The 27,132-nt window shown below is 36.2% G+C and overlaps 3 protein-coding genes across 6 annotated transcripts; 2 read left to right on the top strand and 1 right to left on the bottom strand.

Moving 5' to 3' along the window:
• The first annotated feature begins 582 nt into the window (after nucleotides 1-582).
• Nucleotides 583-7,305, top strand: ZFAND1 (zinc finger AN1-type containing 1). Of its 3 annotated transcripts, XM_032222579.1 has the most exons (8): nucleotides 583-691; nucleotides 2,212-2,254; nucleotides 2,515-2,554; nucleotides 3,852-3,979; nucleotides 4,065-4,156; nucleotides 5,389-5,510; nucleotides 5,824-5,979; nucleotides 6,062-7,305. In XM_032222579.1, exons 1-8 carry the CDS (start codon nucleotides 637-639, stop codon nucleotides 6,227-6,229), a joined length of 804 nt encoding a protein of 267 aa, XP_032078470.1. In that variant the 5' UTR covers nucleotides 583-636; the 3' UTR covers nucleotides 6,230-7,305. The 3 variants fall into 3 exon arrangements, with proteins under 3 accessions (XP_032078470.1, XP_032078471.1, XP_032078472.1); XM_032222580.1 differs by lacking the exon at nucleotides 2,515-2,554 and having other exon boundaries at nucleotides 586-691; XM_032222581.1 differs by lacking the exon at nucleotides 2,212-2,254 and having other exon boundaries at nucleotides 589-691.
• A 154-nt stretch (nucleotides 7,306-7,459) lies between these two features.
• Nucleotides 7,460-21,540, top strand: IMPA1 (inositol monophosphatase 1). Of its 2 annotated transcripts, none has more exons than XM_032222583.1 (9): nucleotides 7,460-8,547; nucleotides 11,595-11,663; nucleotides 12,362-12,495; nucleotides 13,688-13,792; nucleotides 13,988-14,033; nucleotides 14,156-14,264; nucleotides 16,295-16,403; nucleotides 18,064-18,215; nucleotides 19,195-21,540. In XM_032222583.1, the coding sequence occupies exons 2-9, from the start codon at nucleotides 11,601-11,603 to the stop codon at nucleotides 19,311-19,313; spliced, it is 837 nt and encodes a 278-aa protein (XP_032078474.1). In that variant the 5' UTR covers nucleotides 7,460-8,547; nucleotides 11,595-11,600; the 3' UTR covers nucleotides 19,314-21,540. The 2 variants fall into 2 exon arrangements, with proteins under 2 accessions (XP_032078474.1, XP_032078473.1); XM_032222582.1 differs by having other exon boundaries at nucleotides 11,591-11,663.
• Nucleotides 21,541-22,985: 1,445 nt separating this feature from the next.
• On the bottom strand, nucleotides 22,986-26,924 carry LOC116512591 (myelin P2 protein-like). Its single transcript, XM_032223165.1, has 4 exons — nucleotides 26,849-26,924; nucleotides 25,222-25,394; nucleotides 24,683-24,784; nucleotides 22,986-23,036 (listed from the first exon to the last, which is right to left on the bottom strand). The coding sequence occupies exons 1-4, from the start codon at nucleotides 26,922-26,924 to the stop codon at nucleotides 22,986-22,988; spliced, it is 402 nt and encodes a 133-aa protein (XP_032079056.1).
• Nucleotides 26,925-27,132: the final 208 nt, after the last annotated feature.

Here is a 27,132-nt window from a genome sequence, read left to right as displayed (position 1 = left end):
TATAGAATGCAATATTGTGTTGAGTTGAAAGTTGACTAGTACATAATATGCAGAACTCTTCCCACCTTTTACAAACTACATTTTGTCAAGGCAGCCAGGCTTTGCTGCTGACTCATATTTAATTGTGATTAACTACAATCCCAAATTCTCCCGATTCCCGTCTGGCATATGCTATTAACAAGCCAGCTATCTGCTTATTAACAGAAAAAAACAAAAACATACGCACTTTTCTTAAGCGATTCTGAATGTCTATTAAATTTTATTTTTTTAGCTCACAAAATAGAAACAATCCGTAAGGCAATTGATTCTTGTTGCATCACAAGTTCATTTCATAGTTTGTCAGAAGTGAACGAGAAACTTCAAAGAAATCCTAAACTGAATGGGAAGTCTAGAATGGGAAGCCGAAAAATCTCCAGAAGAAAACACAAAATAGGTTCGCTGTTGTTGCTGGGATAGCTACATGGATTATTCATGAGTTACCGCACAAGCTCCACCCCTCTGTTTACGCCAGGGGCGATTCCGCCTCCTATTTGGTTTCAAGCAACGGGGAAGGGAAAAGGAAAGAGGGCTGGAATAAAGTCCTCAAGTACCCCCGGAAGAAGGTGGCGCCGCCGCGCACATGCGCTGTTGGGAAACATGGCGGAATTGGAAATCGGGCAGCATTGCGGGGTTGAAGAGTGTAAACAGCTCGGTAAGAGCGTTTTGTTGGGAGGTTCAGGTTAGGGGACTCTAAAATCAAAAGAGTGATGGGCAGAGGAGCAGCTTGGGGAGCGAGTCGGACCCACATTAAGTATTTCGAGAGCTTGCAACTTTTATCGCGAAACATTGCATCTGAATTGGCTGGCTGTCATCGTGGGAATTTCAGCGCCAAACGAGTCCCACACTTGGCTTGGTGCTTCTAACTTTCCCTCGAGTGCAAAACCAGGGTGCAGGAAGAGGGGGCGATCGAAAAGAGGAGGGTGAATGAATGCCGAGGGCTCTTTCTATGAATCTGCTTGCCTGCTGGTTAAATGCAGCTGAAGGGCGTTTGTGGTTATGAAAAGCATAGTGAAAAGCAAACTTCTTTTTTTTTTTAAGAAAAAAACTTATAGGAGGAGTAACCATCCGTTGTATGACGATGTCTTTTATATTTAATCTTTTAAACTGTTCTTAAGAACAAAGAACTGATGTTTGTGTGTAAAAGGTATGTGTGTAAAACCTAGAATTAAGGTACAAAGTGAAATCTGCCTATCTTTAGTAGTCCCAAAGGAAGCCTTTTTTTAGCAGAGATGTGTTCACCAGTCTACCATTAAAATTTCATTTTGATTCCCTCTTTAGCTTAATTTAGGAGATATGAAAAATCCATTTTTTCTACCTATTGCTAACTGTAACTGAACTACTGAAAATCATCCCAGGCATTCAAGAACAAAGCACTTGTGGGCCAGAAGTTTTACGAAATTGGAGAAAGAAAGAAGAGTTTTATTCACACCTTTCTGCAAAATCTTCCAAACTTAGTTTACATTTAACATAACGTATTGTTCTTTAGTATTATTTGTTAGTGTTAGTATTTGTTTAGTGTTATTTTGTTTCAATATGCACTTTTATATTATTGAAAATTCTCTTGGTGTCTTATTAGATGCATAACCCACATCATCTTCACAAAAGTTATACAACACTCCCCACAACAACCACAACCCTCTGAGAATTTAACACCGGGACCATACAGCTATTGAAAAATTATATTCCTGCAACTTTAAAAAGATAAAATTACAAAACAAAAAGTCAGAGAAATTGTTTTCTTACCATGACTCCATGCAAGTTGGAAACACCCATTACCTTTCATTTTTTTATTATTTGAAAGTTCTAAAGACAAAATCATAACCCACTGCAGTTAAATTAGTAAATTGTATTTCTATAAAGCTAGTACATGTCACTGTACTGTATTCTTTGACTTTTTTTTCAATTTTATTACTGAAATTTTTTCAACCTGATTTACAAATGCCGGTATACTGCTCAGAATTTATGACTGAAACCTCTTTAAATCCAATAAATTAAAAACAGTGTGCTTAAGAATACCTAGTTAATTCTGCAGTTTGGCCTCAAGTTTATTCCATTTAGCATATAAATTGCCCAGTAATGTGTTCATACAGAATAGATCTACCAACTTACTATCAGTATGATAATTATACCTATCAAAGTGTGAATATAATTACAATATTTCTTTTATATTAGATTTCCTCCCTTTCATCTGTGATGGCTGCTCAGGAGTTTTCTGGTAATTATATTAATTATTAAGGTGTAGTCTAGCAATATAGACTTTTTAGAGATTTGGGATAGGATTGTAAGGGCAGAGAAAATAATATGGAAATGAGAAAGGAAAGAGAATAAATTTTAAGTATTAAATATTACATGGTACTGTTTCATTTCAAGAGAAGTTTAAGAAAGACTAAGTCACTCTTTCATAAAATCCTCCAGTGTTTACTTTTATCCCACATATTGATGGCATTTTTTTGTTTCTGTAAAACTATTTTTAAGCATTCAACACAGAAGTCTGTCTGCTCATGGTTGTTCTGAGGTAAGCTAATAATTCTTAATTAATTTGCTACAAGTTACATTTATGAACATTTTACCTAATAAGAGAAATTCATATTCTTTTCATTTGTTTGGCATATTTTTGCAAGCAAAACTTTCTTATCCCGGTTGTCTTATTGCCAAATTTATGCCTGCAAAAAAGCTCTTTTAGATTACATAGTTTAGAAGGGCTGACCAAGTGAAGACCTTACTGTGAATTAGACTGATTGTGAACACAAGTCTGTTTGCAATGAAAGAAAAGAAATATTTTCTTATATTACAGCAGTTGAAAACAGTTTTCAGCTAAGCCTCAAAATATTGAGTGGTGCAATGGTTAGAGTGCAGTACTGCAGGCTACTTCTGCTGACTGCAGACTGCCTGAAATTTGGCAGTTCAGATTTCACCTGGTTCAAAATTGACTCAGCCTTCCATCCTTCCAAGGTGGGTAAAATGAGGACCCAAATTGCAAAATGCTAGCTCTGTAAACTGCTTAGGGCTGTAAAGTGGTATATAAGTCTAAGTGCTATTGCTATTTTTCTGATGCTCTGTGGCTAATCTTTAGGGAAGAACAAATAGGTTGGAGGTTGACTATTAGCTGGCTTCTTTTATTATTAATTATACTTTCCTGTTGACGAGCAATTTGGATAGACAGAGCACCGTGGGGAGACCAATTGCTAGAATCAGGGAACTGCTCCAAAAAGTAAGAGGGTAAAACCAAAGCCTTTAAGTAAAGAGCGGTAACAGTAGTAATCCATAGTGTTTTACAGCATCCTCTGAGTGGTTTACAGAATCAGCATATTGCCCCCAATAGTCTAGATCCTCATTTTACCGACCTTGGACGGATGGAAGGATGAGTCAACCTTTAGCCCTGCCAGGATCAAACTTCAGGCTGTGGCAGAGTGTGCTTGCAGTATTGCATCCTAATCACTGTGCCATCAAGATTTGCAAAAGATAACCAGCAAGAGATCTGTTTTTGCTATGTAGTCTAGTTCTGGGTGTCTACCCTGCAAAGAGCTATTAAGTCAAGTTGTACTCCAGATTTGTAGGAGAGTATACAAATTATCTTGTTGGCTCTTATATATCCAGGAGTTCACAGACAGAGAAGACGCATATAAACAAAAGATTAACTGCTATAGTTTGGCATTATATCTAAATTTGAACTAGTTACTTCCTCCCAGGTTGTCGCCACCAGGTAGTTTAAATAGTGTACATTTAGTTTAAACTATGAACTTTAATAATTTCAATATATAATTTGATTTTTTAAATAAGATTTTAAATTGTATTTTTTTAAATTTACTTAGGCAAATCTAAAAAACAAACATATGAAACTGGATTATCACAAATCATTTCCATGCATGTATAAAGATTGTGATGGAAGAGAACTTGTACCCGTCTTATGTGCTTACTGTGAAAAACAATTTTGCTTAAGGTGAGCAAAGACAATGATCTAAACAAATCTTATCCTATTGTTCTGTAAAGTACCTTGTGAATATTTGGCAATCTATTATTTTCAGGCACCGTCATCAGTCAGACCATGAGTGTGAGAAACTGGAAATCCCTGAAGCTCGTATGACTGTCACTCGGCAACTGATTAAAAATATTGTAGGTAAGTGCAGGATTTTATAAAATATTGTTTCCTCTAATAGAGTGCTCAGAACTCCATGTTAGAATAGAGCACATATCCAGTGATCCATGCCCTTTAGCTGAATAAATCCTGCTTCGAAAGAATTGCTGAGATTAAGCTGCAGTCTGTAAACTCGGTTGATTATAATGAGAATTTGAGTCTTTCTTTTGAACTGAATGGTATACTGTAGCAAAGCAGTACTCCATACTTCATACTCCAGTGTTTACTTTTTTTCCAAGTATGCCCAGAGTTATAATCCCCCTATAGTATTTACAATATAAATAAGAATGACATTGGAGACTGGAATTTGTTCTGCAGGATGGCAGTTTCCCACTTACTTAAAAAACTTTAAAAATGAAAAGAAACATGGATTGTTGAGCCTGGCATGCAGCAAGACAGATCAGCTCTGGGAACTTGAGTCTCCACGAATATCATGCTCCCTATCATTGCTGTTGTGGCCCAGCAGGAGCTGTTGGAGCTGCAAAGAGACTCCGATAGCGAGGGGCCCTATGAGTCGGCTCTGTAAGATGTGAAGGACCCTGGACAGGGTTCAGACTCCAAGCAGGGGCCAGAGAGGCTGGTTGGTCACCAGGAGGCGCTGAGGCATGGAGCAGCGGTGAAAGCCAAAGAGAGTGTGCCCATGACGTCAGGCCCTGGAGCAGTGATGAAGACATCAGGCCTATGAGCAGTGATGAGGTTCAGAGGGAATTGGTCCCGGACGCCCGGCAGAGGCAATTAAAGAGACAAAGGAGATAATTAGACCCAGGTGGTTGTGATTACGCCCCTTCCAAGAGAGTATATAAGGAGAGACTTTGGGAGGAGGCTGCTTGCAGGATTCAACTAATATGCTAACGCTGGAGAAGCTCTCGTGTGTATTTCTTATCTTGGAAGTCTGGATTGCTGACAAAGTCTTGTCGGTGTGTTAATTTACTGTGAATAAATTGTCTAGCAGTAATCTTGTATCAGCATGTCTCGGCGTACGGAGGGAAGGTCAGAATACATTGCTATATATTGAAATCCTCAAGAATAGATAGTATAACTCACAGCCTTTTTTCAATAACAATACTGCTATTCCACAGTATTTTATATTAAAATAATTACACAGTACCATAGAAGTTTCTTTTTTCATACTATGGAATTCCTAAGCATCTCTTCCTTTAGATTTCATTGCTGTCACTTCTCAGTCAACCCAGTGAATGCCTGTATATTTTTAGATTCTAAAAAAGAAGCCACTTCAATGAAAAAAGGCAGAGGAGCCAAGAACCCCGAAACAGCTGCAAAAGTGGCCCTGATGAAACTAAAAATGCATGCATGTGGGGAGAAGTCTGTACCGCAGGTAAATCATGCTTATGGATTAGACAAATACATTTCTGAATAACTGCAGTATTTATTCTCTTAACAATTTTTTTTTTCTAATCCCACAATTAAACTTGTTTCAAGGGTTCTACGGGACACTTTTGCTTATATGTAAGATGTAGTAGATTTTCTGAAATGAAGAAGGTGGAATTTGTCTTAAAATTATAGCTCTGGGGTGAGAAATTTATGCACTGGTGGAGAAATACAAAAGTTCCTTTTAAAGCAATAAAATAAATGGAATATGCCACTAGGAACTATTTTAACACTGCATCTTGTTTTTCTTTCTCTTATAGACAGACAGAATCTATTTCCAAGTATTTTTACCTAAAGGAAGCAAAAATAAAAGTATACCCATGTACTTTTGCAGCAAATGGAGCATTGGCAAGGCAGTAGATTGTGCAGCCCGCTTAGCAAGCCTTAAAAATGACAACAACAAAACCACAGCCAAGGTAAATCAATTGAAGCAATTTTGTGGGAATTCCAAATATTTGGATTTAAGAATGATTAACTTCCTCCCCTCCCAATTTTCAGAAATTAAGACTTTGCCACACAGCATCTGGAGAAGCCCTGCCTTTGGCTCACACAGTAGAATCGTGGATAAACTCTAAAGAATCGCCGCTATATAATGGTGGAAATGTAATCCTGGAATATCTTGATAATGACGTCGAATTTTTAGCAGATGCAGATTCTTATCTATAGTAATTATACAAGATACTGCTTTTGAATTTATTGTTTCAGATTGAACATGAGAAGACTTTGTTTCGCTACCTCTAGATGAAACGGGTATTTAGTTTAAAAAGAAATCTGTATTGAGGCTGTTGTTTTCCAAAGTGCGCAAATGCATTTGTCATACATGTCTTTCCATTTTCTGAAAATTGAGTTCAGACTAACAGCTAATCAATTGAAAAGTCTACCTGTGGTGCTTAATCTGTGCATGCATTCCTACATGTGAGTTATTATAAACTTAGTATTCAAGTACAGCAGGTGATTGTGTTATTTGCCTGCTGTTTTCTGAACCAGTTAAAATACATGAAGTTGAAATAAAATCCCAAAAGAGGGTTGGGTTTATTAAACCTAGTGGAAAATTATGCTACTTTATGTCACAAAATTTTGCTTATATACTATGTATTGCTACAAATAGTCCTGAAAAAATATTTTAGGCACCGCTCAGAGTTGTCTGAAAAGTAGTCTACTACAAGGCTGTCTCCAGGCCCATGGGCCAGATGCGTCATGCGTTGGCCATGCCCACGTCCAGTTTAACAAAGGGGGAAAATGTCCCAATATATCACGTAACACCATCGTGGCGTGAGTTTGACACCCCTGGTCTATTATATAAATGTTTTAAATAAATATTTTTTTTATCAAATAACGATAGGGACTAAAAAATTCCTGGCAAGAATGGAAATACCGTACTTGATAATTTTGGTTAAAAAGAGTACTTCAATAAGTATTGCTCATTCTACTCCTGTGATCCAACTAATGGAGAGTGATTCACATACAATTTCCATAGTAGTGGCACTTTTTTTTAATTACAAGAGCAATTTATAGAAGCCACATTATTCAGTAATTGTTTCAGCCAAAAGAAAGTTTTAACTGCACAAATTCTTCAAATATATCTACTTAAGATTCTGACAATGCATTATGTAAAGTCAGTCAGTCAAAGATGCTCTTTTGGAACATTTATATTTATTTTGAAACAATTCTGTATTTACAGTTCATTTGCATATTTAATTTTGATGTTAGCTAGATTTGGGATCAAATGGTTCAAATGTCAACGGAACATTGATTGTATCTTACAATTGTATCAACTATTAACAGTTTAATCTTTTTCAACCCTGTTTTATTTGTCAAAAATATTTTAAGTAATGTAATTAATACTTTCAGATGTTCACTACTGAACAAAGTGACACTATTACAGTCAATTTGCAATTCTATCAGCCATGGAAGCAGAAATATTTTTGTTATAAGCTGTGTGTGGTCATACAAATCCTGGAACAACCAGGCCATTTTTTTTCTTATAAATTATAATATGTATTTTATAAATTATATACTATGTTAAAATATTCCAATATATTTTCTCTTTTTATGAAAAAAGGGATTTGGAATTTGGTTTGGTGATATTGTAGATTAGCCATAAAGTACATTTGGCTAATCTAATATACAATATAAATATTTCCATGTTTCTCAAAGAAACCCAATGAATCACAGTATCGAGAGTTAGACATATGTTCAAAATATCTTTTAAACATTAATATACTAATTGCTCATGGGCAGTTTGAAAAAAATAAAAAACACCGTGTTGAAATACATTGGTAAGAAAGGTTAACTACTTTGGGTTTTATATTTATTGAAGTAATGTAAGACTGGGGAAGGAAATCATGCAAGTGTGCCCAGCAGCTCCTTTTTTAGGGCGAGACAATACCGAATACTATTTTTTTTTTGTAACATCTTATTGAAATATTTTTTACAATCAGAGAATATCGATCTCTCCTTCTGACCGTCATTTATCGCCATTCCTTAATACACTCAACGATCCACTCCAATTAAAACCGCATTTTTTTTTAACAAAAAACACCTTTATATTAAAACTCCTTTTATTTCTCACTTCGTATTTGGAAGCAAAGTACAAATGATCTATTCGCCTATTTGGTGTGCCCGATTCAGGCGGATATGCACGTGCGAATTCGAAACGTAAACATGCCGGAATTTTGTTCAGCTATTTGGTTAAATACGCTTAGGAAGAAAGGTTCGTTTTCCCGGGAAAGCGCCGTGGAATTTCGCTGCGCCTCCCCGAACATCCGAACACCAGGCAACCAATGAAAGCACGAGCCGGGCCTCGCTCTTTCAGGCTCGCACTCCACAGGAACGATCAGTCAATTAGCAATGGCAGCGCAGGAGCAGAGGGGACGGCTTAAATCTTTGCAGCGCCTGCGCAGTGGGTTCGGCTGAGGGGGTTGCCTAATGAATCGGCTTTGCCAATAGCCGGGAGCTACTGCAAAAAAACTGGCCTCCTAACGGTAAGTCCCGAGCTGGCGGCATTTCCTGTTCTAATCCGTGATCTGATTTAATTCTAGGATTTCTTTGTTTTTTCTCCTGTTTGACACAGCAGCTCGTAGGGTTCAGAGTCTACTGCGCTCCAACACGGTGGCAACTCCCTTATCACGGTGTCATGTACGTTTAGGTCGAGCCTTGGATCATAGAAAAACCGACGCTGGATTTAATGGAAGCAGGAAAATTTCGGGTTTTTTTCCGGACAGATCCCTTAAATATGCAAGGCCGGAACTTTCAAAAAGCATAATTGTAGTCCTCTTTTGCGTTTGTATTCTTGTTTAAACAGCAGCCAAATAAAACAGGAAGTGACAATCCTACCCCCCCCCCCCCTTTTAATTCTCAAAAGCTACAAACGTCCTTGTTGGATGCTGGAATCTGATTTAGCATAGATGCCCCACCGTTCCTTGTATAAATGTCCCCTAAAGGCCTGGCTACATTTATTTGGAAATAGGCACAGAGAACGGACTGTTTGATGTGTCACTTATACTTTGAAGAAAATGTACACTAGGATAGGTCAGACAGTAAATGACATTCAAGGGCACAAAGGACCCTCAGCCAGGAATTGTCTCTCCAAGGCTACTTTCTTTGTTCCAAGGGGAGATCAAGTAGCATTGAAAGAAGAGGATCATTACTCCAGTTCCATCCTCTTGCTAACCTTATGTGGACAGTGAGATGTGAAAGATTGCCCAGGGCAGGGGGCGGCAACCTTAAACACTCAAAGAGCTATTTGGACCAGTTTCCCACAGAAAAGAAAACACAGAGAGCCACAAAACCCTTCCCTTGCCTGACTATTTTTTCAGCAGCCACAGAACTAGCATATGTAGTTGAATTAAACATTCTGTTTTCTTAAAATTTTCTTTTCTTGGATTTATCCATGGTTGGCTCAATAAATTGCATGCCAGCGGGTATCACACATTGGCGGTTGTGACGCATATTTTGAGCGATGGAGCCACAGCAGAGGGTGGAAAGAGCCACCTGCGGCTCCAGAGCCGCGGGTTGCTAACCCCTGGCCTAGGGGAAGAAGACCTAAATGCTCAGACATGATTAGTACTTGGATGAGAGACCACCAGGAGATCCCAGAGCTTTATGCTAAAATGAGAAATGCAGAAAATATAATTCTGAAAAAGGAAATGGCTAGCTATTTTACACTGTTGCCATTAAAACAGTAAAGAAGCCTACGTTCATTGACAATCTTGCCACACCCATCCTGTTGCACCATGCCATTCCCTCATTTCCTGGTGGCTTTCCTCTGCGTGGAACAGCAAGATGGATGAGGAAAGGCAGATATATCTCAGAATCACTAGGATGTGGGGAAGCTAGAAAAGGAGGATAAAGGCAGAAAGGTCATGAAAAGCCGTCTGCAAACTTGGCTGGAGGAATAGGCCTCCTGATAGCGGGAATCATCTCTGCTTGAAGTGCTCTAATGAAGCTAAGGTATTTTTTTTTTTGTAGGTATTTTATTAAAATTTATAGGCCGCCCTTTTCCCTGAGGGGACTCAGGGCGGCTTACAACCATTAGGGAGGGGGTACAATACACAATAAACGATATAAAAACAAGATAAGTAGTAAAAACACAACATGCATTCTACATTCAACACTCGGGTGGGGCAAATTAAGGACTTATCCCCAGGCCTGTTGGGATGAAAGGTGAAAAAGCTCCATTTTCTCAGAGATGCTCTTTTGCCATTTGGTGTTTTCTAATTATAATTAAGGAGGAAGTAGTCAGGTACTAGAGCAACACTGGGTAGAAGTTTACCAGCCAGATGCACATAGGAGTCTGTGGAATGCTAGGAAGGGGTTCAGATCGCTACTTCCCTATGACCGCAGCAGATGCCTTAAAAAACAAGGTTCATCTGCTGCAAAGGATAAGGAAGAGCCTGTAAAGATAAAGTAATAAGGAGCTTTCAGATAAACAGATTGAATCTAACAGTGTCAGAATTGTGTTCTGAATTTAACAGAGGCAGGATTGTGCTTTCAGTATGTGCCGTCTCAAAGGATGCTGGAAAGATGATTTATACATTTCCCATTTCAGAAAATGTTCACGCTATTTCCATCCTATACTGAATTCACAAATTGTTTGGCCAGGAGAAAACAGTTGGATATAATTGAGTTGTTGTATTAGCTAACATAAGTTAATCAAAATCTGATTGGTAGTATTCGCTAGCAGACAAAGAATTTGAGTGGGATTTGTTTGGTTTTTTTTGAAAGTAACAGAGAATTCAACAATGGGCTCAACCCCTTGATCCCTTCACTATGTTCCTAGTTGGCCCTCTGTGCGTAGGATAAATGTGCTTTTCTTCCGTTCAGAGCAATGTTTCATTTTATAATAATTAAGCTGTACAATAAGTTGCATTTTCTCATTGTTGTTAATCTGCTTGATTATTTTAGTCATTGAGTTCTCCCTAGATTTGAGGGTGGGTTTTTCCCCATTTTTGGCATAAATCATCCATCATTATTTATGTATTAAATGTATATGCTGCCGATCTCACTATCAAGAAATCTGGGTGGATTTCTGCCCTAATATTAGGTTCAAATCCTGTTTGTAAAAAATCCAATTAATTGCATCTACCTAAACTATCTGTTCATTGTAAATATCACCTGTGTTGGATCATAATTAAAAAAATGGAAGACTGGACAAAGATATTTTTATGCATCTACCTGTTAAAGAGTATTTGGTGTATCTTTAAGCATAAATGTAAAAATATTTCATATTCAATAGGGTTTACTTCCAAGCAAGTATATTTTTAGTTGTGATCCCAAAATTCTGGAACAAAACAATGCTTAAAAGCAAACAAAATCCTTAAGCTTTTCAAAGAAATTTCTAACGAAAATACCAGCCACACCAATGTTAATCTTTATTTGCATGTAGGTCTCTCTGAACAATCTGAACAAAGGAAATCCAGAATATGAAGTTAATCAGACTAAAGACAAAGATTCTAGAATCTTTCCTCAGCATCGATACTGTATGCTATTTTACAAGTTAAAAGTAACTAAAATATTATATTCTAGGTAGATCAAAATGGCTGATCCTTGGGAAGAATGCATGAACTATGCAATTGTTTTAGCAAGAAAAGCTGGAGAGGTATGAATAATTTACTTTCTATTGGGATCAGAGAAACATTTTAAAATATCATTCTCAAAAATGGCTTAAGTGTTCAAGTACTGATTTTAAATTCAGCTTTCACAGCTTGGAAATTGTGGCTAGTCACCAATAATGAATAACTGTATTAACATATTTCAGTACTGCTGTAAGAACTACAAAAATAATGAATTGAGGGACACTTGTGTGCTGCTCTAAGCTGCCATCTCTGCTTAAGAATATTAACTTTCTGAGAAGTTGTACGTGTTCAAGAACCTGACTTGCATTTCTATCTATTAACTAAGCAATACAAAGAAATGAGGATTTTACAGAGCAAACAAGAAATCACTTATACTTTAAAATATGAAAATAAATATAAGATTTAGAAACCCTAAATCATGGTCAACTTATAAAAACATTTAACCAATTCGTTTATAAAATTGTGTACTTCCTATGGTGCCTACATATGTATTAGTTATGCATGGCACTTGAACACAATCTGAAAGGGTTCTTCCATTTTCTACATTTTTATTCATTACAAATGTTTGTACCTTGTAAAATAAGAATTAAATCGGAATCTTTCAGTATAATTTTGCTTGCTGCTTCTATGCCTTGCCCCAACAGACAGGTTTTAACTTAAGTCTTACTGATAATTTAAAATATTATTTTCAAAATAATCATATAAAGATTTTTCTACACAGGTAATCCGGGAGGCATTGACAGAGGAAGTAACCGTCATGATTAAAAGTTCTCCAGCAGATCTAGTTACAGTCACTGATCAAAAAGTGGAAAATATGATTATATCTTCTATAAAAGAAAAATATCCATCACACAGGTACAGCGTGTTTTCCGATGTTAATTACAAAAGAGAATGTCTCTAAAATACAGGTCTCAGCAAAGGTACCCATGAGTAAGATCTTGGACTTATCATCAATTAACTCATTGAATTCATAATAATGTGAAGTGGCTACGCAAAAGGCAAATGCGATTTAGGCCACATTAATATAAGTAATAATTGAATAAATAGGTTCCAAATCATGGAAAGATACAATTCACTATGTGCTACATTTGTCTGAGGCCCTGTTGAAACCTTGAGATTCCATTTATGAAAGATTCAGAGAAAATATTGCAGAGTGGCAACAATAACTGAGTGGCTATAAATCAAGTGTTACAAGGGAAGAATAAGGAAACTGGATATACAGGTGGCCTTTGACTTATAACTGATCACTTAGCAAAGTTAAGACCCCCCCCCCCAAAAGCTACTTAAGACCCCGTTTTGACATTATGAACACTGCCCCATGGTAATTCACTTTGATAACCAATCTCGGGGATATTCCAATGCCCCCAACTATCTCCCCCAATCCCATGTCATCAAGTCCCCATAGGCCTTAGACTGCTTCTCCTTCCAGTGAATTCCTACAAGGCCTTGGGTCTGCTTCCCATTACCCATCAAGTACTTACCTTTTGAAGATCTCTAGAGATCCATACCTCACATTGGCGAAGGAGGGCAGGTTACTCCGTGGCTCAGCATCCCTGGGTCTATGCAACTGCATCCCAGAAGCGGATACCATTTTATGAACAGCCTCAAGGAATTGTGACTGTTCCAAAATGGCATCCTCTTCAGGGATGTTCACTGATTAGCAATGAAAATTTTAATCCCAGTTGCTATCTTAACTCAAGGACTGCCTGTATTGTCAATTACATTGACTAGGAATTAACAGTATTGCTATTGTGATTTTAACATAGCTAGAGGATATTAGAATGAGAAAAGCTGCACTAGACTATATACTTCTAAGTACAGAGGTATTAACTACATGGACCAATTAGATCAGTTGGTTGTTCAGGATTACTTTGTAATGATTCAACTTTGTAATGATTAAGACTGATGGTGTTAAAAAAATTAAAGTGACCAAAAAGTAGTTTACTGGATGATTTATGGCTTTTGAAGATGTAGTGTTGCTTTATGATACATGTATATTAATTATGAATTTACAATCTGTTGTCTGTCTATATGTTGTTCATTCTAGCTTTATCGGAGAAGAATCCGTTGCAGCTGGCGCAGGAAGTATTTTGACAGATAATCCCACATGGATTATTGATCCTATTGATGGAACTACTAATTTTGTGCATAGGTACTTTTTTCAGCTATCACTACATATTACTTACCTTTGTTTTTCTTTTGGTATGAAAATGTTAGAACCTATTTTTCAGTATTTTCTTTAAGGGTGTCTACGATAATTTTATCCAAATTTTACTTCTCCAATTTACAGTTGTTGCTTCTGTCCTCATCTTACAAAGGCAATATATTTCTCTTTTTGATCTTCAAGGTTTCCCTTTGTAGCCGTTTCGATTGGCTTTGTAGTAAAGAAACAGGTAACCGATTTTTCATTTTATTTTAACTTCTAATAGGAAAAAATCTTTTCATTGCAACCTCTTCCTATAATGTAAAGTTGGACCATTAAAGATCTATAGGTGTTGCATTTCTCTTATAACAGATGGAATTTGGAATTGTGTATAGCTGTGTAGAAGACAAGATGTATACTGGTCGAAAAGGAAAAGGAGCCTTTTGCAATGGACAAAAACTCCAAGTGTCAAAACAACGAGGTAAATCTTTGTCTGGTTTCCGTGTGTTCATTTCACAATGCTACATAAAATTGAGGAAGCCGAGGACTGCGTTAGCCTATTTCACACCAATGATTACAGTATCCTGTTTAACAGCTCTCCACTTTATTAGTTTGGAATTCCTTTGCCCTGTTATTCTTTGAGGTTTTTTCCTTCTTATTTCCTTTGCCAAGGAACTTCTTTTTATAGTTAAGGCTTGAAAGCAGTCACTGTCTCTCTCGGTCCCACTCACTTCACAAGGTGGTTGTTGTGAGGAAAATAGTGGAAAGGTGTGTTGGGTTGAGTTATTTGTAAAATAATAAAGGTGGGATACAAATAAATAAATGAAATAAAAAATAAAAACTTTGCTTGTTTCCACTTCTGCATCCCCTTGTTGCTGATATCATCCTGTAGTTGAGAAAGGTTCTTTCCACTTTTTTACCTTTTTTCATTCTTTCCTTTGGGTTTTTTTTTTTTACTGGCCTTGCTATATCTTGATCTTGTCCATTGACTTTCACTTTTCAAATTTCTTTTTATTCTAAAACTAGCTGTTAACCCGGCATTGCCCAGGTATTTGTTTATCCAAATCCTGTATTAGACATTTACAAATTTCCAGACCAAACATAATTTCGAATGTTGTATTTTCCCCCTTACCAGAGGGAGCCCCTTTGTGGAGGACTATGAAGTCATTACCATGGCAACTCTACTGTGCTATGCCATAGAAGCCATTTTAAGGCATAACAGGCTGTATCTTAACAGAACACACACCATGAGTCTTACCCCCACAGTATTTGTTTCCAGAGAGTAAGTCATCGGTGTACCAAGTTTGGTTGAAATTGCTTGATGCGTTCCAGAGTTATCCTGGAACATACACACACACAGCCATTTAGAACTAAATTTTTATTGGCCAAGTGTGATTGAACACACAAGGAATTTGTTTTTGGTATATATATAGATTGTAAGGTCGCCATAGCCCTTTCTACTGTTGGCTTTCTTCCGAAAATCTTTCTTTTCTTCTAATAATTAGTTTGGTGTAATGGCACCCCGGGCTTCAGTCCTAGGCACAAAATCTAGCTGGGTGACTTTGTGTCAATTCTTCTCTCAGCCCTCACAAGGTGGTGGGTGTGGGGAAAATAGAAGGCGGAAGGAGTATTAGGTATGTTCACTACCTTGAGTTACATGCTTATAAACGAGCAGGATAAAAATATAATAATGTCTTTCAGAAATCCGCACAGGCTTTTTTTGTTCTTATATTGCATTGAGAAATTGCTTTGAGAGATGTAAATATCTTAAATGTACTTATGTAATTTATATTGCAAATTGTTTGAGAACAGAGATGAGCTCATTTGATGGCAATCAGCCAGAGAAGTATATGAAGAGCGAAATGTGTAAAAAGATTGATCAAAGGCCCTTGGAAATAGAGTTTACTCTGTATGTGTTCTCTTAGCACATATTTCTGTACTAATTGGTAATAGGTGTGCTATTCAAGCAATCTGTTTGATACCTCCATGCCATTTCAGATAATTTGTCTGTCTTTTTTAAATTTTTTGAAGCATTGCCAAGATGTCCTGTGCTTTTGCCATTGAATTATTTTTTCATTAAAAGAAGGTGAATTTGTGGGAAACAGTACAGACGATATATGACTTGAACAGTCAACAAGAGAATGAACTTGGAGAGTACATATATCTGAATAAAATACAACCTCATTGTTCATGTAATGTCTGTAGGGTACTCAGGCTCAATAGTCAAGGCTAGAGAATTGCTCAGAACTTTGTGGGACTTTGTATTCTTTAATAAAGGTTTATACAATATAGTTTGGTTTCTTCTTCATATTCAGGTCATACATGTCTGAGTAAGCATTAAGTGAGCCTGGGGGTAGACACTGGCTTTTTCCTCACCCTTCTAGGTATTAAGTACAAAATAAGTAACAATGTGCTTTAAACAATATGTTATATTAAAATAGTTGATTTTGACTTTTTTAACAGCACTGATCAAATGTAAGTTAATGGATGCAATTTTGTTTTATTTTGCAGACATTACAAAAGCACTCTTAGTATCAGAATTGGGGTCTGACCGTGACCCAGAAGTTATTAAAACAGTTCTTTCTAATATGCAAAAGCTCCTTAGCATTCCTATTCATGGGTACAGTATCTTTTTTATTTTGATTTATTTGCATTTAATTGTAATGAAACATCACTACAATGCCGATATTTCCAAAGAGATAAGAATGTCTCCATTATTCTCTCAGTCCACACAAGGATCCAAATTAGTACTGTGTTTCCCCGAAAATATGATATGTCCTGAAAATAAGGCCATGCCAGATTTTTGGGGTGGGCAAAAAATATACGCCCTCCCCCCCTCTGGCCAGGCAGAGCACCAACCCCCAACCTAGCGCTAAGCTGCAGGAACTGGGGGAACAAGTGCTCGCGCAGCTTGGTGCCTTTGAGATACCACTGGGTCAGTGAGTGGCACTGGAGTGGGGGGTTGCCAGGTGGCTACTCTCTTGCAAGCGGGGTCCCGTAGAGCCTGGCGTGCGGACGGCAGGACGCAGGCAGGCCTCAGGGGCAAATAGCTGTGTTGCACTGTCGCAGCAGCGCAACACAGCAGCCATGAGGTGACCACGTTTGCTGTCTCCTGCACCCCCAAAACAATAAGCCCCCCCCCAAATAATAAGGGGAAGGCCATATTTTGGAGGTCAAAAGAAAATAAGATCCTGTCTTATTTTCGGGAAAACATGGTACCTCTGATTCAATACATTGTTCCAGATGGTATAAGCAGAAAGCAGGCTCTATATAGTACAGTAAAAAGAACATTGATTGTAAACCTAACCTTACTCTTTATGACCAACGAATTATGCGATTTTGAATACTAAGTATGAGGGGCAGTGCTGGAGGGAAGAAAAAATTTAGGCTAGGAGTGAAGAATAGAGGCTTATCATTTCGGCAGAGGTGTGTCTGTTTGTGGCAATACAAGAGTTTATTTGCCAATTTGGAGATTTGTGTGCCAAATGTCACTGATTTCCCAATGCACTGTCAAATTACCATGTAATGCATTATCTCTGTACACAGTCATAAAAATATATAATGTGCAAAGTCTCAAGGTGATCGCTGAAGGCAAGGGAGATAATATAAAAGGGAAAATGTTAATGTAAACATTTTTAAGGCATTGAAAGGAAGATATCTTCAATTCAACAGGAGCAATCTGTTTAAAAATAATTTAATCTTGACCTATCTCTCCTAGAGGTGTTTAAATTTTTGACTTTAGCCGCCTAGAATTACCTTGAGGTAGGGGTAGGCAACCTATAAATTTTATACATAAATAAATTGTTGAATGCCATCAGTTCAGAGGTAGTAGCTAGAAACAAGGCCTCAAGTCCACTAAATCATGAAAAGAGATGTTTGGATGTTGCCCTTGATTTTCACCATCCAGAGGAGTTTGTTTCTTACCTCTCTATGATGTATATAACTGATTTCCAATTGTTCTGACAAATTACTATTTAATGCATTATCTTTATTAAAAGAATATGTACACAGTAATACAAAATATATAATGTGCAAAGTCACCATTCTAGCTGATTGAAAAAGGCACGTAGTGAATAATTAAGATAGGATGATGTGCTATTATGAAGACTAATATCCCGATATTGGCTATGTCCAGATTTAGGTACATGCACTTTATTCTACTAAATTCCACTCAGTTCTCCAAAATTCAGAGTTTGCTTCTGTGCTTCAGCAGTCCAGTAATTAGTCATTAATTTAAATGCCTAAATAATAGGTTGCAATAATTCTGTTACCTGTTTTAGGATTAGAGCAGTAGGGACAGCAGCTGTTAATATGTGCCTGGTGGCCACAGGAGGAGCGGATGCCTATTATGAGATGGGGATTCACTGCTGGGACATGGCAGGAGCCGGAATTATCATTCTTGAAGCAGGGGGAGTGCTGCTCGACATCTCAGGTAAAATATGTTGACAACAAAGTAAAGCCAGTTTTGTACAGTTAACAGTTTGTGACTAAGACTATTAAAAAGCTTGAGTGGTTTCAAACCTGAGAATTTCCTTGTAGAGGGTGGGAATAGCAAAATGTTCAGGATACACATCATTGTGCAAATGTTGCAACTTCCATATTTGTGTCAAATGTCAGGAACTAGGTACATCAGAACAGCATTTGCATGACGACATCACAAGGGTTTGATGCAATGCTGTTAATGTCTACTGTGTTGTAACCCTGCTCGGAATCATAAAATAAGAATTATCCTGATTTTTGTTTTTCCTTTGTAATATACAAACTGTAACTCAGTTGAAAATACTAAATGACCCACCACTGCTTTGCTAGGTGACAAACAAAATGGAAATTAAGAAATTGTACACACAGTAATACAGCTTCCACAACAAGAAAGATCTTTCTAGAAATGCCATGTGAATATGGCTACTTTGTGATTGACGTAAGATTTTCCCACTTTTAATTTGTAAAGCTAGTTCTCACACTAGGATTCAGTGCCTATAGAAAATTGGTGTTGATAACATTTCATTCAAGACTGAAAATTTATTTAGTCATCATTTTTTCTGTACTGCAGGATTTTGAAAACTGTACATGAGGTTGTTTCTTGTCGTGATTATTGGACCAGAGAATCATTGTGGTGTGGTAGAAAGTATTGGACTATGATCAGGGAGGCTGATTGAACATTTGGGGAGCCAAATTAATCAACTGTCAGCCAGGGAAGTTCACTGCGTTATTTTGGGCCAGAATTCTTGTTGGAGGAAAAGATATGAATTCTGCTTTGAATTTGAATATAATTGGAAATAACAGGCAAATATAGTTTAAGAAAATACTCAGTTTGCATCCCTGCTGATTTAGGTCACTTTATCAGTGAATTAGTAAAAATAAGTCAGATATATAGACGTGTGTTCAATAGATGTATGTATTTGTTTTTCTAGGAGGACCATTTGATTTGATGTCAAGAAGGATCATTGCTGCAAATTGTCAAGCAATAGCAGAGCGGATAGCAAAAGAGATCCAGATAATTCCTTGGCAAAGGGATGATGCAGTGAATTAAATAGCTTATCATATGGCCTCTATTTCATAAAGAACTTATTTGATGCTCACCCATTGTACCTGAGTAAATATAAGCTCAGTAATCCATTTTGATATGTTGCTGAAATCCTTCCCCTCTCCAATGTTTTTAACATTCTTTATTATTTATCGTGTGTGTGGCACATTTTTAAATGTCATGCTTTCTTGTCTCTGTCAAGAAAATAAATATGGTGCAAAAGGGGATGGAGTAATTCATTTATATAATTAATAGTTCAGAACAAGTTTGATTGTCCGTACAGTTCCATGTGCCATTTCTTCCTTTGTATATTATAAGGAAAAAGAATAAAATCCCAAGCCAAATGTTGTAAGAGAGACAATTTCATTTAAAATGGAAATGAATTTTTAAAAGAATTTGTTGACCTAAAATATAGAAATATGAAGACTCATTTTGTAGTGTAGGGGACTGTATTGATCGTTATACAGGGATTGGGGAAACTTTTAAGGGCAAGACAGACCAAAGATAAAGAGATGCACCAATGCTTTTTTCCTCTTTCCCCTTGCAGTTGCCATGATCAGGTTGTTCTTTCTCCACCAACTTGATTTCCTTGCTTAGTAATGGATGTACTGTTTTAAATATCTGTGGAACAACATGCTGGGAAAATTCACTGTTTGAAAAATCTTCCCCACTGATGCTTCCTATTTATAGGGAAAGAATGCTTTCTGTTAACTTTCCTCTTACATGCCTATTTTATTCATCGTTTCTATAAGAGTTTCCATAAACTGCAATACTAATTATTGAGTATTGTATGGGGTATATAGCAAACACAATGGCAGAACAGAAGATATGACCGAACTAAAAATAAAAATCTTAATTAGAATAATACAACAGTATTTTATATCAGATTAAGCACTGTGAGTGTATTTTGGTCTCTTAGAATGGCAACAATCAAATAAGTGTTTTTTTTTTTAATACTGAATTTTTATTGAATTAGGCATTTTACTTGGGTATGTGAATATATGTGTGGTTTAATCATTTATTTCCAGTTTTCATAAACTGGATGATTTGAAGTAGATATTTAATCTAGAGTTGGATTCACTCTTAGAAATACTAGGTAAATAAGTATTTCAGTGCAGCAGATTGCCTTGCAATGGGTAATTCAATATGTTGTATAAACTTGCATGTATCAGTGACAAAATTTGGGCCTTGACCCACAAAAGTGTGATCTATTTATTTGTTTTTAAGGTCCCACAAGATGTTGCATTTTCTAATAGGCTAAAAAGCTGGTTCATTTAGGAATTACTCTAAATGTTTGAAGTGCAGTTGAGTGTTTTACTGTAAATTACTTGATAAGCGCTATATTTATTAGTGGGGAAAAATTATAATTGAAGATGTGAAGAGGTTTTACAAACCTTTATGACATCTAGAAGGTTGGAATCATATATTGATGCTGGTGATGTGCAGGACTCAAATCTAACCATAACTTTGACACAAAGATTTGCATGACAGAATAATTCGGATATACTAATGACATATTCCCACATTGATGATAAATCATAAATGTAAGATTTCAACCTATTTTATTCCAGGGGTTAGCAACTGAATGTGAACAGACATCAACCATCCAGATGTCCTAATGTCTCTGAAATGAAGTAAAAATGTTTTAAAAATACAAATAGGCCAAAGTTTACAACTGTTTTCAATTGTTGGGGGTGCCTTTCCTACAAGTTCATACAATGTTATCTAGCCCTGAAAAGATTCCTGATATTTTTCCATGCGTATTTTTTAATCTTCTTGTGTTTTGGGTTGAAAACTTTATTATGTTAGTCTTCTCACTTTAACTATACCTATGCAAGCTCTGGCATATTGGGAGAATGATTTGTTCCAAAGCACTGATAAGTATACATATAATTTTCACTGATAAGTTTTGTTTTTCCAGATCATTTCCTTTCAAATTGTTTGAGTTTAGCCTCGTGTAGAAATAAACTGTTCTTAGCCTAATTCTCATTTCCTGTTGATTTTACTTGCGTATCAATCTCTGGCTTAACTCTGGTATCTTGGAATCCACTTCTGTGAATTGTTGGAGGGAAACAAGATTTGGTAAAGAACAAGTCAAATAGGAATACCTGGACTTCTGCAAAATATCTGAGTTTAGAATAGTGTAATAAATTGATTTATATTGTAAAATGTACAAATTGTTTTAAAATGTGAGCTCATGTTTAAAATAAAGATCAGTTTTTTCAGTTATAAATTATCTCTTTAAATGTTTTTTCTGCTTCCTATTCTTTTCAAAAATCTACAAGCTCCAGCTTCTAGCAATTTATCAATCTTTTTAAAAATCATTACAATGATTTTCTTAAACTACTTCTGGAACTCTTTCCTCTTGTCCCATCTTCTAAATATAATCGCTGGAAACAGCACTACTATTATACAATATATTGTACACTGTTGCCTTTAAAAAAAGTATTAGTTTACAGACCATACAAGAAAAAAGATTTACAAAATGGAAAGACAAGAATGACAAAGAAAAAAATGAAAAAATGGATAGCCCTCATTTTCATTTTAAAAATACGTTTTCTTTGATTTATTAAATTGGTTCCCCAAATGCATGAAACTGGACCAGCTACTCCTACTTAAGTCAGCCAGTAGAGGGACTCATTTCACTCATTTCAAATACTTCTCTTTGCTTTCCTGATGAATTAATACAGTTGTCCTATTTATAATACACTGAAATATGTCTTCTGCTTTTCAGTTTACTATTCTTTTCAACTGAGAACGATGGCTTCTGTGTTGCCTAGATGTTTTATGATTTATGATAGACTAAACTGAAATATCTGCCACTTCTGATTGATTGTGAGATGTGGGGGGCTGTAACTAGCAGAGCAATTATAAAGTAGACAAAGCAAAATCTTTTTTCCTAGTTTTCTGAAATTTGATTTTTTTCCCCCCCACTTAGAGGATTTATGCAACAGTCTCTATATATTTCATGCCACAAAATTATGGGAAAATCATGCAATCAATTATGAGGCAATTAAAATATGGGGGGGGGGGTTATACTTTTACAGTATAACAACAAAAGTGATTTGGTCCCAAAAGATTCCTAACCCCCAGACAGATTCTCAAATCCAACATATTATTTTGTGTAGTTTTATCAGATTGCTTAACTGAATTTCAAAATGAAGAATTGTCAAATTTTATTTTTAAAAAATGTGGGTGTGGGTGTGAGTGTGTCACATTCTGTCTGATCTATTCAGTAAAGGTTTTGTGCAACCATTGATGCACGGCTTCTCATGGTGATCTTTCCATTCTACTTCTACTTTAGTATCACACCTGAATTAGCAGTGTAATGAAACTTCAAAGACTGTTGTGATTCTATGGTAGCAGAGCCTTACTTTTCAGCTAAAAAAAACCCCAACAGTTTTACTTTATTCTGTATTGGTTTGATTTCAACTTGCATAGTGGGTCCCAATGTAGAGGTTAGTTGTAGGAAGAATATCAAAATCAGTTCAGCAACTATGATCATTAAGAAAATAGTAATTCTATGATAAATAACATAGCGATTAAGATGTTGGACTTGTTTCTCTTCAATCTTATTTCAGTATGAAATTCTTTATTTCTTTTTGCATACAAGCATCATAGTTAACATTGACATCACTTGAAGAATAAGAAGCAGAAAAATATAACCTGGGGATGATCTTATACTCTTTTGTAGACCCTGGTACAAATGACATCATTCAAGATGTATTCCTGGAAGAAGAGAAAAAGATGGTAGTAGGAATTTCATGTACTCAGAAATTCCTAGTAAATGTACTATGATTAACATCCATTTAGATCAAGTTTTCATCTGTTTTCCATCACAATCCCAGAGTAGACTACAATAAAGCAAAACAATAAACCAAAAAAATTCCAAAACCTGAAACTAAACCTGACAGGAATTGTGCTGACCCTACAAAATGAGAAGCAGATACTGAGTCAGGTATGCACTGCAGTGGGCGTAATGTTTGCAACAATAATACCAAGAGGGCTAGACTACAAAATTAGGGTTGTAGTTATTTATTTTAAATGTTTGTATAATCACCCATATTATCAAACTCAGGGTGGCTCCCAATCGCCAATTAAAACAACATTGATGGAAACAATATAGTACGCATATCAATTAGAACCATCAGTGTTAAAAACCTGGCACTAAAGTTAAGCTTTCACATATAGTCCCTTGGAAAATCTTCTCGTGCACTTTATCCTACTCAAGAACTTGAAGGAAAAGCCAGGATTTCAGTGCTTTTTGTAAGTCTCGGAGGATAGGGGCCTGTTGAATTTCAAGGGGGAAAGTGTTCCATAGGGTATGTGCTACCACGGAAAAGTCATATTTCTTAAATCCCATAAGATGGCAATGTTTAAGGTACAGGAATAGGAGCATGCCCATTCTATCCGATCTGGTAAGATGGATAGATGTCCTTAGGAAAAGACAGTCCTGCAGATAACCAGGCCCTGTGCCATGTAGCACTTTAAAGGTAACCTTTAACCATGGTTAAAGGTAACCATGACCAGTCCTACAATTACAACTGTAGCTATATTCCCATGGCCACATTATCAGAATTCATGCGCTTGGCAATTAGCATGGATTGCAGCATCTGGGGTCACATGATTGCCATTTGTGACCTACCCAGCCTGATTCTGAAAAGTAAAAACAATGAAGGAAGCCAAATTAACAACCGCATGATTCATTCAACAATTACAATGATTTGTTTAACAATCTTAGCAAAAAATAATAATAATTGTAAAATCAAGTGCAACTCACTTAACAAAGCCTTGCTTAACAAAGTAAAGTCTTTTCCAGTTGTGGTTGTAAGTCAAGGACTACCTGTAGTTCTCCTACTCCAAACTAGTAAATTATTCTCGAAAACTTTTAAATAGATTAGGTTACTTCAAATATAAGAGTGACTTAGAGGTTACGGTTTGAAGAAAATGTTCTTTATCCCTCTTCCCCAGAATTGTCATTTTTTAAATCTAAAAATAGTTGAGTCTAGTTCATAAAGTGAAAAATATGTAAAAAGCATTAAAGGATTGAGTTCACACAAACCATAATTCACAGCTCACAGTGAGTTTAACTGTCTGCAGGTTATAGCTGAAGAAACCGAAAATCTCCTTGGTAGCTGTTAGGGCTAGGGTATTCTGAACATCCCCCAATTCCCGGCATACAGTGTGGATTTAATAATTAACAAAATAATACTAAGATAATAACAAAAAATGAGAACAATTGAAATGTTATGTTGAAAGTTGGGAATGCCATAGGAACAATGAGGTACATGATGTTTCCTCTAAATTCAAATCTTTGTGGAACTTTATATAGAACTAAATAAATTAAAATGCAAGGTAGATTGAAATAAACTTACCAACACCATATTTCCATCTACTATTTTTCTTTTGAGAGTAGTGTGGTTGCCATTCCACTTCTGTGTGTGAATGAGGGTGTCATTATCCTTTGTTACAATGCTCTAAAAATACACAGGAGGTTATGGGGAAGATGGTTTCTTTCTCCCTCCTTGTTAAATGAACCCCTTCGTTCATCCCCCCCATACATCCCATTTTTCATTTGCTGACATTTATTTATTTATGTATTTGTTTGTTTGTTTGTTTATTGGAATCCCGCCTTTATCATTTTTACAAATAACTCAAGGCAGCAAATATTTCCTTCTTCCTCCTATTTTCTTTCTAACAACAACCCCTTAGGTGAGTTGGGTTGAGAGAGAGTGACTGGCCCAAAGTCTCCCATCAGGCTTGCATGACTAAGGCCAAATTTGAACTCACAATCTTCTGCTTTCTAGTCTGGTACTTAAACCACTAGACTGACATCCTAATAATGATTCTGTTATATAGCAAGTTATTCTATCTCTTCTTCTTAAACATGGGAATAAAACCTAGAAATATTTACCTTGGCCAGCCTGTTATCTATTGTTCTTTCCTCAAACTCTTGGTCCAGTTGGAAAGAGATCTCATTAACTGTAAAGATAGTTTCTGTTCTGATGGTGATGACATCTTTGTCCATAGTGATGATTATTTTGGGTTTGGCTAGAGAACCCAGTTGTCTTTGGGCAAAGCTTATTCCTACAGAATGCAAAATATGAAATATTATCCAATGTTTTAAAGGCCTACTTAGAAATAACTCAGGTTTGAAAACTTTCATTTTTATTAGCATTTCTTTGGTTTATATGCCACCCTTTTTCTAAGAAAGAATACATATCTTTTAGAAAAACAACAGATAAAGTAAAAAATAAATACAAACAATATTTAAAAGGTGAATTAAAACTTATTGAAAGTAAAATAAATGACGCATTGCTCACTGGTATAGTATAGTTTCTAATTTTTCATTAACATATTTTAGTGAACCATAAAATTCCACTTTATTTTCATCCTAGTAACGGTTAAATCTTCATATTTTCCAAATCTGGTATGGGATTGCAGGCTTGGTTAAATAAAACTTTTTAAAAAACACAATATGTTCTACTTCAGTGTGCAGAAGGAGGAATTTAGACAATCAAGATTTGGATTTTAGGATAATTGTATTTTGTTTAGTGGATTTGATTAGTAATCTTCCAATGCAAGCCAAAATAAAATATCCAAGACAAATAGTATTCTTTAGCCTGATAGGTGTCACACATGTTGATCTACAACTTCTAACTATACCTGTAAAGTCTAATCAAAAATATTCGTGGAAAGTACTGAATTGGAAAAGGCAATGACCATTTCAATTAAGGATAATGGATACTGCAATCCAATTTATTCAAGGAGCACCAGATTGGAAATTGCCATTTTAAGGAGTATTAGAAGTAATTACTATAGCTCTGTTCGGTTTCAAACATTTTTTGAAGAAATACTTTAGACCTCCTTACGTAAGTGCAAGCCTAGCAACTCCCAGCCTACCAAGAGAGAACAAGTCAACTCTCTTTTTAAATGGCTAGAGGATGCTATCATGCTGCTTCTTAGTCCTATTTTTTGCAGTTTAAATACATTTCATTATTTTACTGTATCTCATAGTATTTGTTCCAATGTTCGGAAACAGAAATATCTGATATTCCTTTGTAGGCAACACACTTTTAAAAGGTAGTGATTGAAAAGTTGGCACTGGGAAGACCCAAAATGCAAGTTTGCTGACTTTGGATCAGTTATTCATTCTTACTCTTTGTCAATCCAACATATATTAGAACCTCTAGTCACAAACGCTTTTGACCATGACCAAATCTGGGTTTTTTGTAAGCACCAAATTTCCTGTTGTTTGTTTACAAACAACAGTGAACCACATGTGGCCCCATTCATTTTGCATTGACTTTGGTTAGATTCGGGTCACAATCAAATTGGGTTGCAACCAAAGTTATGGAACGAATATGGTTGTGACCAGAGTTTCTACTGTACTTCACATTTTTACGTAGAAAAATGGAGTATGGCACATTATATATGCTACTTTTTGCTGTTGGATAAAAAACAGTCTATAATTCTAAGAAACAAGTAAATCTGGTTATCTCTGAAAATTTAGGGTTTTTTTCTGCAGTGTGCTTGCTTACCCAGTTCTTTCATGTAGTCGTCAAAGTTTTCACTCGAGATTAGTTTCCAGGTTCCCAAGAATTGCTCCACCATCATTTAATTATGATGTAGAAAAAAAAAACCCTATGAATAGATCTGTGGATTAACATGACAGAATGTTCAAGAAGAATGGAACACTGGATAGATTTTTCACAATGGTAGCTGCATCATGGATTCATGTAAAATTATGTTATTTGAATTTCTCCAAGGAATGTCCCAGGGAGAAATCAGTTAGGAACTAAAGCCAACACAGGACTTCTTAGTT

Source organism: Thamnophis elegans, chromosome 8, assembly GCF_009769535.1.
Source record: "Thamnophis elegans isolate rThaEle1 chromosome 8, rThaEle1.pri, whole genome shotgun sequence".
NCBI lineage: Eukaryota > Metazoa > Chordata > Lepidosauria > Squamata > Colubridae > Thamnophis > Thamnophis elegans.
Note: the sequence above shows the minus strand (reverse complement) of the source record. Positions and strands in the feature narration are given on the sequence as shown.